General features: G+C 46.6%; 1 protein-coding gene across 4 annotated transcripts in view; it reads right to left on the reverse strand.

Annotated features, from left to right (window-relative positions):
• Window positions 1-13,975, reverse strand: part of ASAP2 (ArfGAP with SH3 domain, ankyrin repeat and PH domain 2) — a 157,564-nt gene that overhangs the window by 47,762 nt on the left and 95,827 nt on the right. For all 4 annotated transcript variants that reach the window (XM_081253973.1, XM_081253972.1, XM_081253975.1 and 1 more), the window contains exons 8-9: window positions 8,163-8,238; window positions 7,801-7,887 (exon numbers count right to left, since the gene is read on the reverse strand). In XM_081253973.1, the coding sequence (XP_081110099.1) occupies window positions 7,801-7,887; window positions 8,163-8,238 (163 nt within the window). The remainder of the gene's footprint in view (window positions 1-7,800; window positions 7,888-8,162; window positions 8,239-13,975) is intronic.

The raw sequence follows: 13,975 nt of genomic DNA on the forward strand, positions 1-13,975 counted from the left end.
TGTAACACACATGAACATTTGCTTCCTGACCCCATCAATCCCAGCAGAGGGGCCATGGCCCTACACCTAACTGCTCCAGCCTGAGGGCAGACTGTCCACCTGGTCAGCTGAGAATACGGCCAAGCCCACCACCGCTGGGAAACTCCAGCCTTCAGCTTTTTGAGGGCAAAGACCATTAATGAATCCCCTGGGCCTAAGTCCAGGGTCTGGGGTCCAAAATGTGCTCAACTGGGGTTTCACAGATGATACCATAAGTGCTAACCCTGGAGATTCTGACGAAGGAAACAAGGGGAGCAAAAGACGAACAAGGAGTTCACAGGTCAAGCGGGCGGGACTGAGAGCTGCCTCCATCTGTTGTGAGAGCTCCCTATCCAGTTCACTTCGTCACAGAAGAAACAGAAACGATGAAAATAAGAGACTTGCTCAAGATGCAGGGCTCGCTGGAGCCAGAGCGGAGGGTGGAAGGGAACTCGGCCTCGCACTCTGAGGCCCCTTCCACTGCGCCTCGTGCCCTCAACAGAGGACGCCCAAGGATCCAGAGCTAGCCTCACTCCACTGTCGAGCAGCTGACCATCCCCCAGGACCCTCAGTGCTGCCCAAACAATGAAAGAACCGGTGCACGACAGTCAACATGATCCGAACTGAGGATACACGGGCTCCAGAAGTGAACTGTCAAACGGAGAAAACCACGGGAGCGTCTGGAAGAAGTGAGTTTTAAAGATGAAGGTGAGAACCGCCAGAGGCTAAGGGGAGGGACACACGCGGAGGCCTGCAGAGGAAAGTGGTGGCCGTGGCCATCCTCCAGGGAGGGAACTGAGGACAAATACTGCAGCCAAGATAAGGGGGCCCATCAGCCGAAGGGACTGGCGGGCTGGAGTCAGAGCCTAGACTTCATCCGAAAGCCACAGCCAGCCCCCCGAATTCTTGACCGTTTTTAAAAAAAATCTTGAAACGCAAATTTTTAATTTGGATGAAGTCCAGTTTATCTACTATTTCTTTTGTCGTCTGTACTTTAGATGTCACATCTAAGAAGTCACTGCCTAATCTAAGGTCATGAAGATTTACATGTGTGTTTTCTTCTAAGTTTTATAGTTGTAGTTCTTACATTTAGGTCTCTGACCCATCTTGAATTAACTTTTTATTATGGTGTGAGGTAGGGGTCTAAATGCATTCTTTTGCTTTGGCTATCCAACTGCCCCAGAATCATTTATTGAAAAGACGGTTCTTTCCTCATTGAATTGTCTTAACACCTTTGTTGAAAATCAACTGACCGTAAATGTAAGGGTTCAATTCTATTTCATTGATCTATATGCTCATCCTCACGCCAGTGCCACACTATCTTGATTATTATAGCTCTGTGGAAAGTTCTGAAATCAGAAAGAATGAGTCCTCCAACTTTGTTCTTCTTTTTCAAGATTGCTTTTGGCTCTTCTGGGTCCCTTGCATTTTCGTCTGAATTTTGATATCAGCCTGTCAGTTTTTGCAAATAGGCAGCTAGAATTTTATTTTGATGGGGATCACACTGAATCTGTAGATCAGTTTGGGAAGTATTGCCAACCTAACAATATTAAGTTTTCCAATCCATGAACATGGCCTGTCTAGCACTGACTCTTTAAACTCCGAAATATATATGGGATAACTCAGGGGGAAAAAAAACACAAAAACCCTTCATCTGAGAAATCAATAATGTGCTCAAGCACTCCATTACTGAACTGACAAGCAGACCCCCTAACAGGAGAAATGTCCTTTTCCACAGGGAGTCCATGCCTCGAAACAACTAGGGCAAACAGCTCATTCATTGGGTAAGGATGGTCCCAGTTTCTACATTTGCTCAAAGGGGCAGTATAGACTAGCACTAGACATTTAGAGCAAACCCAGCTTTAAACATCACTGGAAATGTATGCAGCAGAGGGGAAATGGAGAAATACTGTTCACCTATCAAAAGACTAAACTGCACAACCAAGAAATACGTCTATTGATTTGGGGAGAAAACAAAATCCTGCACAAAATACGTGATGAAACCACATGACAACACTGCTAACAGTGTTCCTGCCAAGCACATTCATCAGAACTCTTCACAGGTCTTATGAACAGGATAAAGGACGGTTTTCTTTTCAACAGAATCAGACCCTATGCCAGACGTTAGGAATGAAATCACTGTTTCATTCTTGAGACAAGGCATTTCTTGAATCAATTTTAAAATGTAAGCAAATCTGAAACTATGGAATTTAAAATCTGTAAGGAATATAATCTGTGTAACATAAAATTGAACCTGCTTTAGAACTAATTATTTCAGCATCTTCCAGGTGACTTCTACGTGACCCAACAAGAATAGCCTTTCTTCACCTGTTTATATAAGTGTTTCATACAACACTTGATCAAGGGAAGGGGTGACAAATGAAGTCGGCCCTTTCACATACTGAGATTTCAACTGAATGGAATATAGTTCAAGGGAAAAGAGCCTCCCTTTCTGAGGAGAACCATCATCTAACAATACAGCAGGCAACTGGCCGGGGCATCCATGTTGCCCGGATTCTTGGAGACTCTCCCACGTATTCTGTGCTTCTCCAGGAGAGCCAAGGACACCCTAAGACTCGACTGAGTGAGCCTCCACGTGGAGACTGTTATGTGTCTGAAGCACGTAAGTTAAGCAGGTGTTTTATGGGCCTTCAGAAAGCTCTCATAAAACTCCATCAGTATCCACAAATCCTCTGTCCTATGACGTCCAGACAAGTTCTCCGATCCCAAGCACTGTCCATGATCTTAAGTTTTGTGTGGCCTTATGAGGTGTTAGCCACTGGGTCCTGCTGAAGCAGAAACCGCCCAGATGAGCGGCAGACTCAATATCTGAAATCTTCAGGAACGGGGCTGTAGGGCCGGGGAAGGGTGACACTGCATACTTTATATACACGTATATGCGCGCGCACACACACACGTCTACTCATAACATCAGAAGTATCCCCGAGCTCCCTAAGACTCTAGAACATTGCACACACTTTTTCAATTCACCTGTCCACCTCTCAGAAAGTCTGTGTTCGGTCAATTCTCGTGATGAATGGATTGCCGAGGAGTCACCTCATGAGGCTTAAAGTTTCTCTGCCAAGGGAGGGCTGTGATGTCCAGTTGCTCCCCATTTTCCCACGGCGTGTCAGGTGTGTCCATGGACACATGTGTGTGTGTGTGGACACACTGGGAACTGGGGGCTCTGCTAAGCAAGCACTAAGCTGTGGTCAAAGAACAGTGTTCTAACATCTCTTACCACCTATTCCCCATTATTTCTGGGTAGCTTTTTTTTGGCCACACTGCATGGCTTGAGGGATCTAAGTTCCCCAACCATGGGCCCCTGCAGTGAAAGTGCCAAGTCCTAACCACTGGACCACCAGGGAAGTTCCTCTGGGTAGCTTTTTAAAAGATTCTGACACAAGATATTAAAGTCACATAATATAGCTGACAGAGAACAGCCTTGTGGTGGAACACAGCAGGACTCAAACCCTGGCCCCAAAACTCCAGCAAATGCATTTCTCCTCTCAGACTCAAGTTGTAAATGCGGGCTAATACTACCTGCCCAGCCATGCTGTTGTAATAAGGACTGATTACGGGTCACGCTTATCACGTGCCTGGAAAAACCTGAGACGTGAAGCAAGCAGGAGACGCCATGACAACAGAGAGCAGGGGAGAGGACGGGGGGAGCGATGACGAAGGCCTGGGAACGGGGCAGTGCGACTGTCGGGGGGACCTGACAGGCCGGGGTCGGGAGCAAGGGCATCAGCCTAGGCTGGAGCGTGAGTCAGAGTGGGGAGGGGGGCAACGGTCAGGGCCAGAGTCACGAAGACAAGGTGCCAGACGACCAGCCAACAGAGGAGGGTCAAGTGGGCAGAAGGACCCCTCAGAGATACCACCACCGCCACCCACCACCGTTCAACTACCAAGGCCGGGGAAGGAACTGGGTCTTTTTTGTTCACTCCTGTATCGTCGGCATCAGGAACCCAGTATCTGTGGAATGAATGAACGAACCAGTATCCGTTTATCAAGACAATGTGTTAAGTGCTTTACAGAACTTGTCCCTTAGATCTCATAACAACTCTCGGGTAGGCAACATCACTCCTGTTTTACAGATGAAGCGACCGAGGCATGGAGAAGTCAAGTAACTTGCTCAAGGTCACCCTGGCAGGAAGTGGAAGACCTAGAGTTCAAACGGTGCACGCGCTGCTGGACAGCCGGCTACCAGGCAAGCTTTCTGTCCTGGTCAGAAGCTGGCTCACCTGTCTCAGCTGCTGGGCCTCTCCTAACTCTGAATCATCCTCCAAACCCTCCTTCCTGACACACACCTGCCCACCCCACACTGGGGTGACACCCTCCTTGGAGGTGACCTCCAGTAGAGCTCTCATCACACTGTGCTCAACTCCTTTCCTGTCCCCACCCCAGACCGTGAGCCCTTTAAGAGGGAAGAACCGTATCTATCCTGCTCTGGTGTGTGTCTGTGCAGCTCCTCCTTAGAGTAACTGCTGAGGAAATGGCAGTCGAATGTGCCAAGTCTTGCATGGCGTCAGCACTCAAGGCCAGTTCTAGGCTACCCAGCAGCCTGGCACGAGGGGTGGGAAGTGGACACCTAGCCAGAGGGTTCTGATTAAGGCCAGATTTGAGCATGATAAGATATGCAACCCCAGACCAAAAGGCCGGAGTTGGAAGAAAATCATGGCTGTTATGGACCTCTGTTCCTTGGACAGCACACACTATTCGACCACATCCTACTACACAGGGACACTTTAAAAAGGGGAAGCAAAACTGGCACGAAGAGAGATCTCCAAAGTGGAAAAATCACTGTGGTTTCAGCGCTTAGACCTACCAAGACCATCCCCCAGAACCTGAGTCCTCCCCAGCACAGCACACGTCTTCGTTCCCAACAAATAGCAGAGAATCCTCCAGCACCGCAGCGGGACCTGTCCCAGCAGAACGCAGCTGAAATGGACATTTGCGGGACGGGGAAGGCGGGAGAAGGTAAGGCACACAGAGAGGAAGTTCATGCAAAGATTAGCAGTGTTGAAGAGTTTTAACTTTGTAGACGGGGTCTTTTCCAAATGTTAAAATATGATGCATATATAGGTGTTCACTATATAGTTTTTCAACTTCTCTGTAAGTCTGAAAAATTTCATAATAAAATAATGGAAAAATCAAACTGTAGCATCCTATTTACAGGGAACAGAAATATCAGGAACAGAATAGGAACGCCGGTGGTTTGGAGGTGTGGGGGTGCTGGGATTGTGACGGCACAGTCTTTTCTCCAAAGTACAGCCACGGGTGACAGAGAAGCAGCCCAAAGCCCCTGTATGTGACGGCCACGTCCTCCACTTAGACCACACGATTGATGCTGAAGGTTCACAGGGAGAACTAGGAGAGTAACGCCTACCAACCATCACTGCCGTCTCCTTGGGGCACGTTACCTAGTTCTTATGAAGTATAATTATGTAGAATTAGAATGTTTATAACAGTGACAAAAATCCATCAACACCTTCACTTTTCTGCCTCACAGAAGAGAATCCAGAAACAAGGGATGAGAGCTAAACAACAATAACGCCCAAATGTTCGATTCTTGTGATTGGAGGGACCCCAGTTATAAAAATTATTTTAAAACAGATAAAATTTAACGTATCCATATTTGCTTATTACTTGCAATTTCATTCACAGACTGTCCAATTTATGGAATACCATCATCAAAAAGCAACGCAGAATGTGATACACAGAAAAGACAAGACATTCACAGCCAGGAGATTGGTGGGTTCAATCTTTGGGCATAAAGCCAGAGAAGAGCAGTAAAGACGGTTCATTCGACTCCGCTGTGCGTCTGGGGCAGAACGGCTGGTCAACATAAAACACAGAAACAGTAAACCGTTAAAGACTTCTGGTCTGTGCTGGTAAATCTGCTACACTTTTCTGCAAAGCTGTAAATAACCGGCTTTCTGACAAGAGCCAGTTTTCCCAAACCTCCTCCTCCTGCACAGCCAAAGCAAACATGGCCCTCGCTCTGTGCCCAGAGGGCTCCAGCACCTGCTCTCCTGTACTTTAACTCTGAGCTTTGCTTCACAGGTTTGATCCTCCTTCTCGGATCCTTCTTGCTTCCAACCATTCCCACCAGCTCTCCAGTGCTCATTGGCATCCTGGCTCCTGCATTAGCGCTACCTCTTCTGGTTACAATCAGGCCACTATATTCTCCATACTCCAAGCTCTGTTTTTCTTTTTCTGTTTATATTCCATGTTTAGGAATATCAAAGTGTCAGGACCTAGATTCTCTAGACGGGGAGGAAGTCACCATGCTGTGGGTAATTTCCAGCACTACATGGGGCCTCAATGGGCCAGTCTCTCACTTAGCTGACCCCTGTTTACCAAGAACCAATGAAATGAGCAATATATGGTGCTATGATGTGACGGCCAGATGGGCCCAGAAGGCAGGAGGGCAGCCTCAATCTGCTCGAGGTCCAGCTGGAGAAAAAGCACCTGTGCACTTGAGCACATGGCCATCAAGCCCCCAAAGATATATGTTGCCACCGAAAAAACTCTCTCAAACAAAATGTGCGACACAGATCACTGCGGGGGCGGGGGGCAGAGGCAGCCCTCCAGAGGGAGGGATTAAGGTACATCAGAAAGACGGGCAGAATTCAGCGACGCAGCGGAAGGGGGGGCGGTGAGCGGCTTCACCTTCACAAAGGAGTGACGCCAAAGGCTAAACTGTAAACTTGGAAAATTTCCATTTCGCTAACATTTATGCGTTCAAATTCTTAAGTCTTTAATAAAGTCCACAGCTACTGAAAGAAAAGTCAAAATAAAAAATGCTACTAGCTATTAGTATATACACGGAGGAAATATCTATTTTTTGAAGTTCATGAAAAAAGCATGCAAAGTTCTATAATTTATTAAAATACTGAACTACTTACTCTCCTAGACTTCGGTCACAAAAGGTAAATGCATTTGGGAGAAAAACAACAATATTCAGTTATAGTACAAGAACTTAAAACAAAATAGAGCATGCCAAACTGCCAACAGGGAACTTTATGCTCTGGTAAGTAGTTTAATAGAGGTATTAATCTAAAATCTACTAGCTATACACTTAAACACGTTCCTTTATTGACAAGGAAGTGGATTTATGTTAAATTTCACATTATAATATCCACACTGTAGCAAACATATGCAATTACCTCAAAATTTACTTTTTAATGGTTTTCTAACAAGCCCCCCCAAATACAAATCATCACTGCGAATATGCTGGCCTGCAGAGAAGTGATTATATGAAAGAGATGACGCAAGAAAACTAAGGTTTCTGCCCATCAGAAAGCAGCTCCAAGAAAATCAAGCTCCTCCCATTTTATGGAACATAATCTCCAGGCTGGAAGATTCAGATGGTCACCAGTCACCCGCTGATGCCACACGGGCAAAGTCCGTGTATATCTGTGGGCAGGGAAACCACAGAGCTCCAGGGAGAGAACCAACGGCATGAATAACGAGTGTCTATGTGACGGAGACCCTAAGAGCTACTCATCCAGCAACGGACGGAGCAGAAGAGGTTTAAGTACTGCCATTAAGGCCATGCCTAGGGTAATGCTTCCCCATGAAATAAGCATATTTTTAAAAAGATGGTTTTATAAAACCAACTTAAAGAACAGACTACATGTTTGCATGTTGCCCGATACAGCCCCGCAGTGAACCGAGCACCCAGAGACCTGGATCTCACCTCCTCAGTCCCGAAGCCCCCGAGACTGAGGGATGAAAACACAGAATAGCAAATTTTTCAAAATTAAATCCCCTCACCTCTTTCTGTTCAACCTGTAATGCTGACTTCAAAATATCTCGAAGCTGTATCAACTGCCTTCTCTCTTCATCCTGGGCCTGTTTGATCTTTAAAAAACAAAACAAAGCAGAGAAAAGTACGGCGGAGGTACAGTGAGATGGTGGAGTTCGCGGGGCATTTCTCCATAAACGCAACCTTCTCCCAACCAAGACCGAGGACGGAGTGGGAACCCCATTCTCCACACTCCGCGTGGCGCTTCAGGGCTGTCACTTTCTGGGTATCCCAGCACGCAAACACAAGATTACACAGAAGCAACATTTAAATCAAAGTGTTTGTTGCATAAAAACCCTTTCAACACTCATGTGGGAGGGAAACTACTTACTGTGTGAAGATCCGTTGAAAGTGTTTCAATGGAAGGTTTGAGGCTTTCAACTGCTTTCAGTCCATCCTGGAAAAAACTAGGAGGAAAAAAACAAGAAACATAGATTGTGTTTCATAAAAGAGAAAACAATATTGTTAGATGGAGAAAAAACTTCTTTAAAGGAAATGGCTGAGATCACTATGTAATTCCTGGGGGAAAAGACTAGGACCCAAACCTTGAAATATTAGGCAAACCAAGAATAAAGTGACACTCGAAACTAATATTAGGCAAACCAAGAATAAAGTGACACTCAAAGCTAAGAGAAAAGGCACTGCAGTAAGCCTCGTATTTGTGATTTTTCTTGACCCATATAAAATGAGCCCTAAATTTTCAGTTTGTAACGGGAAACAGGACTCTACTGACAAATGGCAGCAAAGGCTTCGGTTCAGGAACGGAAGCGTCTGAGGCCAGGAAAGCACGGGGTGAACACAGAATAAGACGCTAAAATATTTTCCTTGACAGGCTACAGCTAAGTGGAAAAGAGAAAGAATGCAGGAAAAAAGCAAGGGAGCCTGAAGCACATGAATGGCCACGCCCCGTGGGCAGAGCAGGGAGATGTGGGTGGAGAACTTGAGATCGAATATCAAAAGGAACTTTATATTTTTAACGCTCAGAACCCAGTGCTTGTGAAGTCATCTTTAACCAGTGATTCAGGAAGTACAAGAGAGGCTGGACGAGTTTTTCTGCAGCAACAGCAGGCTGACGGGCAGCACATGCCTTTGAACCCTTTTCAGAGGAAGAAGAGGCTTCCCAGGGAGCTCAGGAGAGAGTTCAAAACCTGTAACAAGGCCTAAAATGCCCGTGGACTTGGCCCCTGCCTACGTCTCCAGGCTTCCACCCACACCACTTGTCCCTTTATTCACGTCTCTCTACTCCTCTATGGAGCCAAGTCCTCCCTGCCTCAGGCCCTTTGCACTTGCTGTTTCTTTCCTCTAAAGAGTTCTCCCTGCAGCCTGCCTTCTGTTTCGCCTGGTTCATTCCCACTCACTCTTCAAGTTTTAAGTTAGATACGGCCTCACCCTTGAGGTGTGCCACAACCCCCATCCCTTCAAAGAGGTCTCCTTGCCAGATTCTCTCAGAGCATTGTGTCTCTGGCTTCAAAACACTCACCACAACTGCCATTACGTGTTCACTGGTGTAATTGTTTAAAATGAAATTCCCCCATTAGATCTGAAGTTCCAGGAGTGAGGACACAGCATCCACAAAACCTGACACATTTCAGGCACACAATATTTGTTGAATGAAGAAATTAATGAGGAAAGGAAGGAGAATTTCTAACTTCTGCCAGTTTACTGGGTACCAAGGAGGCTATCTTCAAAAAAAAAAGTGATCTGGGGTTCATGTGTTTATTTCTTTTAAACTCAGCAATGGTCCTGTGGGAATTTCCCATATGAAGTATGCAATTAGCAGGAGGGGTTGTAAAAACAATGCTGCATGACACTTAGTACAATAACTCCAAGGAGGAAGGGAGGAAGGAAGAGGAAAGCATACACACAGGATGTGGGTTACAAACCACGACTAGCTAGTTATTAGGAATCAGAGGCTGGGCTATTAGAATTTCTTACCTTAAAAATCTTTAGATATATGCATAATTTTAACTTTACATTCTCATTCCTGTATTTTGCCTAATTCATTTTTTTCTAAATGTAAAATATGCTTCTGGTGTAGCAACTGCATCCGTGTTATAATGACCTTTCCACATGGTCTGTTTCCACTGATAGGGCAGAAATGCCATGCCATGTACGTCTCTGTGTTTCCACTCTGAGCACAATGGCCGACACAGAGCAGCAATTTTAAATTGAAAAGGAAACTGGGAAGAACAAACACAAGGATGAGAAACTGAGCTTTTCCCTCTTGTCATGAACTCATTCGGTTCTTATGTTTTGTTTCAGCTCTACTTTTTTTGTATAACTGTTTTATTAATCAATTCAAATTCTTATAAAATAGGCGGGGTTGGGAGGGAGGGGGAGAGAGAGAGAGAGAAGCTGAACACACACTAGTTCAGGGAGTAGGAAAATTATCCCAGGAGATCAGCACAGAAACGGTCCTGCTCTCGGGGAAAGGGAGCGGGTGCACAGCTCCAGCATCTCTGTGCCTGGCAGCTGTCCCCACAGTGAGAGCACCTCGCGGTGGAGTCAAGGGCTCGGAGAGGTGTTTCTCATCACAGACGCTGTTTCCGTCGTGACACTGCACAGTGTCACCCTTGGAATAACGATACAGATTTAGAGTTCATCTTTGTAAAAGCATAGCCAGTCTTGACCATCTACCTAGAAAACTTCCTCCCTGTGATGTTCAAAATTCCTATCTTTCTGTACCGTCCTTACTGAGGCATGTTTGTATACTTTCTCTGGCCTCAGGGAAGCTTCAAAAAAAGGGGCCCCTTTGCTGACTGCTGTCACGGCAACATTCCTAACTACAAACCCCCGGACATTTTTTTTTAGCTTGAGCCTGTTAACACTTTCCCAAGCTTCAGTCAAAACAACATTTACCATCGGCATTACCAACTGTCGACTTTTGTTTTTTATCTAACGTTTTCTAGCCTACCTGATCAAATTCGCCAGCCTTTAAAATACACCCACTGAGATCCAACCTTCAGGGGCCCACAAGCGGGGCGGACTCTCCCTTCTCCAGCCTCCACAACTGCAGCCTCACGGCCGGCAGCCTCCGCCCTCCCCCCGACCCCCCGGAGTGCACTTGTCCAGGGCACCGGACTGGGTCTCACTGCATCTGCAACCCAGGTTCATCAAGCCGCAACTGGTCACAGTGGTTCTCAGCAGGTATTTGCTCAGAGAACAAGTCACTTCAATGCTCATCACTACTGCTTAGAACATGACCGTTTTTGTTTATTTCTGTTTTAAAGACTGCCCTATTTCTAGGTTCACAATAGAGAAAAGGATCCTCAATCTTTAGCAGCAAAGGCTAGTAAGACACGTTTTCCAGGCTCTTCTAGGAACTAGAGATGCTAAATCTTTCCTTAAATGAAATAAAAGACAAAGAACATACTCTTCAAGAATGCTTCCAGAGAAAAGCAAAAAGGAGTAAAAAGCAAAATAATGTCTGTCTAAGCAGTTCTAAGGGTGAACACCTGAACATGGTTCCACAGAATCTAGTTTCCACCAAGAGGCCTCTTGGTACCTGCAGAGACCAGCAGCTTCAGCTGAGCAGGCTGCCTCTGCCCACCGGGCACAGCTGTGCTCCCCGGTGAGCAGTGGAGACCGGGAATGTTCAATGGGGACACGAAGGAACTGCCCGGAGGACAGAGACCCGTGTGGCCACGGGCTCCTTTGTCCAATGGCTGAGTCACTCAGGCTCCACATTTTATGCCCCAAGATATGCATTTGAAAAGTCAAAGCTTTCCAAATGTTTTTAAGAGCGTGCAGTATGTATGTACACGTACACGTACACGTACACAGACACACACACACACACACACACACACACTCATCCAGAAAGGAAGTAATGGAAGATTCATCATTTTTAAAGGTTACTGAGCTCATGCCCATAAAAGGCCAATTGGTTCAATTTTCCACAACTGGTCTGTTGCTACCCAACTGATTAGTTTGGGCAAAATAAAGAAAAAAAAAGGAAATCCCAGAATAACTTCTTTTTAAAAATAAAATATCAGCAAGGAAACAACCCACTTCCTAAACAGCCTCACATAAGGTTACAAGGATAAGACTGAAGAAGTAATTTATATGTTAATCACACAGGATTCTGAGTCTCCGTACAATAATTCATCTTAAAAACTCTACACATTAGGGGTCTTTCTATTTTCTAAGCTCCACGCTTGCAGCTCTTCTGTTAACCCAGGCTGAATCACACAGCACACCTTCCTTTGCTGTTGCACCTCCACTGCTTTAGAAATGCAGTGTCGCCAGAGATGTAGTAAGAATTCCAAAGCACAGCTCCATCCAAGTCAGTGCAGTTCACCACTGCAAATCGTTCCAGGTAAACGCGCTACAGGTCAAAAAATTAAAATCATGGAGGACACCCTTAAAGAGCATACCGTTCAGCGGGAGACACCACGAAAGGTGCCATCGGGGGAATGTGCAGAGAGCACAGTGGTAACAGGAAGGAAGAGGAGTGTTCAGGTAAGCGGGAGAGCAGACGACTTCTAGGCAGCCAGGTACACCTGAGCTGGGCCTCGTGGAGCAACAGAGGCTGGGGAAGGCACAGGGAGCATCGTGTGTAAGGGGGCATCAGCGTGGGGCACAGCCCGTTAAGGGAAAAGCAAGTGGATGCGTGTGGCAGTGACACCCTCAAAGATGTCCCCGTTGCTGCGCACCCCTCCCTGTACCGTTGCAGTCTGCGCCCAGGCACTGTGGCTCCGAGCACCCTCGGACGCAACCTGCAGGCCTAAATGGTCACACACCCACTCGTCCCCATCTGGGTCCTTCTCAACACACACAGTAACCTGCTGGAACAGAAACGGAACGGAAGGAGCCACCCTGGCATCCCCAGCCAGCACACCCTCTTCTCGTCACACTGCTGCCTCCGCACAGCCACAGCCAGGCCCCGAATCTGTCACGTACCTGCCCATGCGCTTGCGGTCTCCCCACCCCACCTGAAGGTCCATGCACGTAAGAGGCTGGTCTCCTTCATGCTGCACCACCTGGCACGCAGTAGGAGCTCAATCGCTACTTGCTGAATGAATCCTCTGCTTGAAACTTTGAGAGCTTCCCAGTACGTCTGGGATAGAATTGGACACCGTTAACCAGACCTCCAAGCCGTCCCCACCCCAGGCCTTCCTATGCAGCTTCATTTCCTTCACTATGCTTAAGTCACACTGGCCCTCCTACTGCCTTAAGACCTTGACTTTGCCTGGAATGTTCTTCCCCCGTTCCTTACCTGCTGGCCCCCAATCACCCTTCAGACCTCAGAACACATGAATACATGTCCCTCAAAGAGGCCTGCAGCGAATTCAAGAAGAATGTGAACACCTACTGTGGGCCAGGTACTGTGTTCTGGCTGCTGGAACACACAGCAAAGAACAAAACAGAAAAAAGACAAAACATCTCTGCCCGCAACCTTAATCTGAATTATATTCTTGTATTCTATTCTATTCTTTCTTAGACTCCCGTACTTCAGAACACTTTGTTAAACGTGCAGTTAGAAGTGTGCTTGCCTAAGTCCAACTCCCCTACCTGATCCAGCGGGAGCTGTGCCTGAGACGTACATTACTCTGCCTCCAGCGTCTCGGACGGTGCCCAAGGCACGGCACACACTCAACAAAGGCAGTGAAGGAGCCCGCGGCCTGTTTAGAGCAGCGATGGGGGGTCAGGGAGGAGGAGCAGGATGAGGACAGGGGAAGACAGCGAGGCCACGAGGTGAGGCCCAGGTTGTGAAGGGCTGACGGACACGGTGAAGTTGAGCACACGAGCGGCTCCCAGACCTGCAAGGTCCTGCTCCGCCTCCACACACAGCCTCCTCTGCTCAGTCCTGTCATTTGTTTTATGTGATAAGTAATACATGAAAGTATTCTTTTAATTTAAGACACTGCATGAACACCATCTCATTTCTCTTTTAACAAATAAAGAACATCCGAGAATCAAACTAGCTTGCCACTTTACAAAAAAAGCAAAAATAAGTATATTTGATAATGTAGATTTTTACATTACTTTTAGTTTTTGAGATATAAACCTCAAACCATAAAATCCACCCTTTTAAAGTGTACAATTCAGTGGTTTTGAGTACATTTATTCACAAAGTTGCATACTCATCAGCCCTATCTAATTCCAGAATGTTTTCGTGACCCCAAAACGAGACCCTGTGCC

The sequence above is a fragment of the Mesoplodon bidens genome (assembly GCF_964165515.1).
Source record: "Mesoplodon bidens genome assembly, chromosome: 14".
Taxonomy (NCBI): domain Eukaryota; kingdom Metazoa; phylum Chordata; class Mammalia; order Artiodactyla; family Ziphiidae; genus Mesoplodon; species Mesoplodon bidens.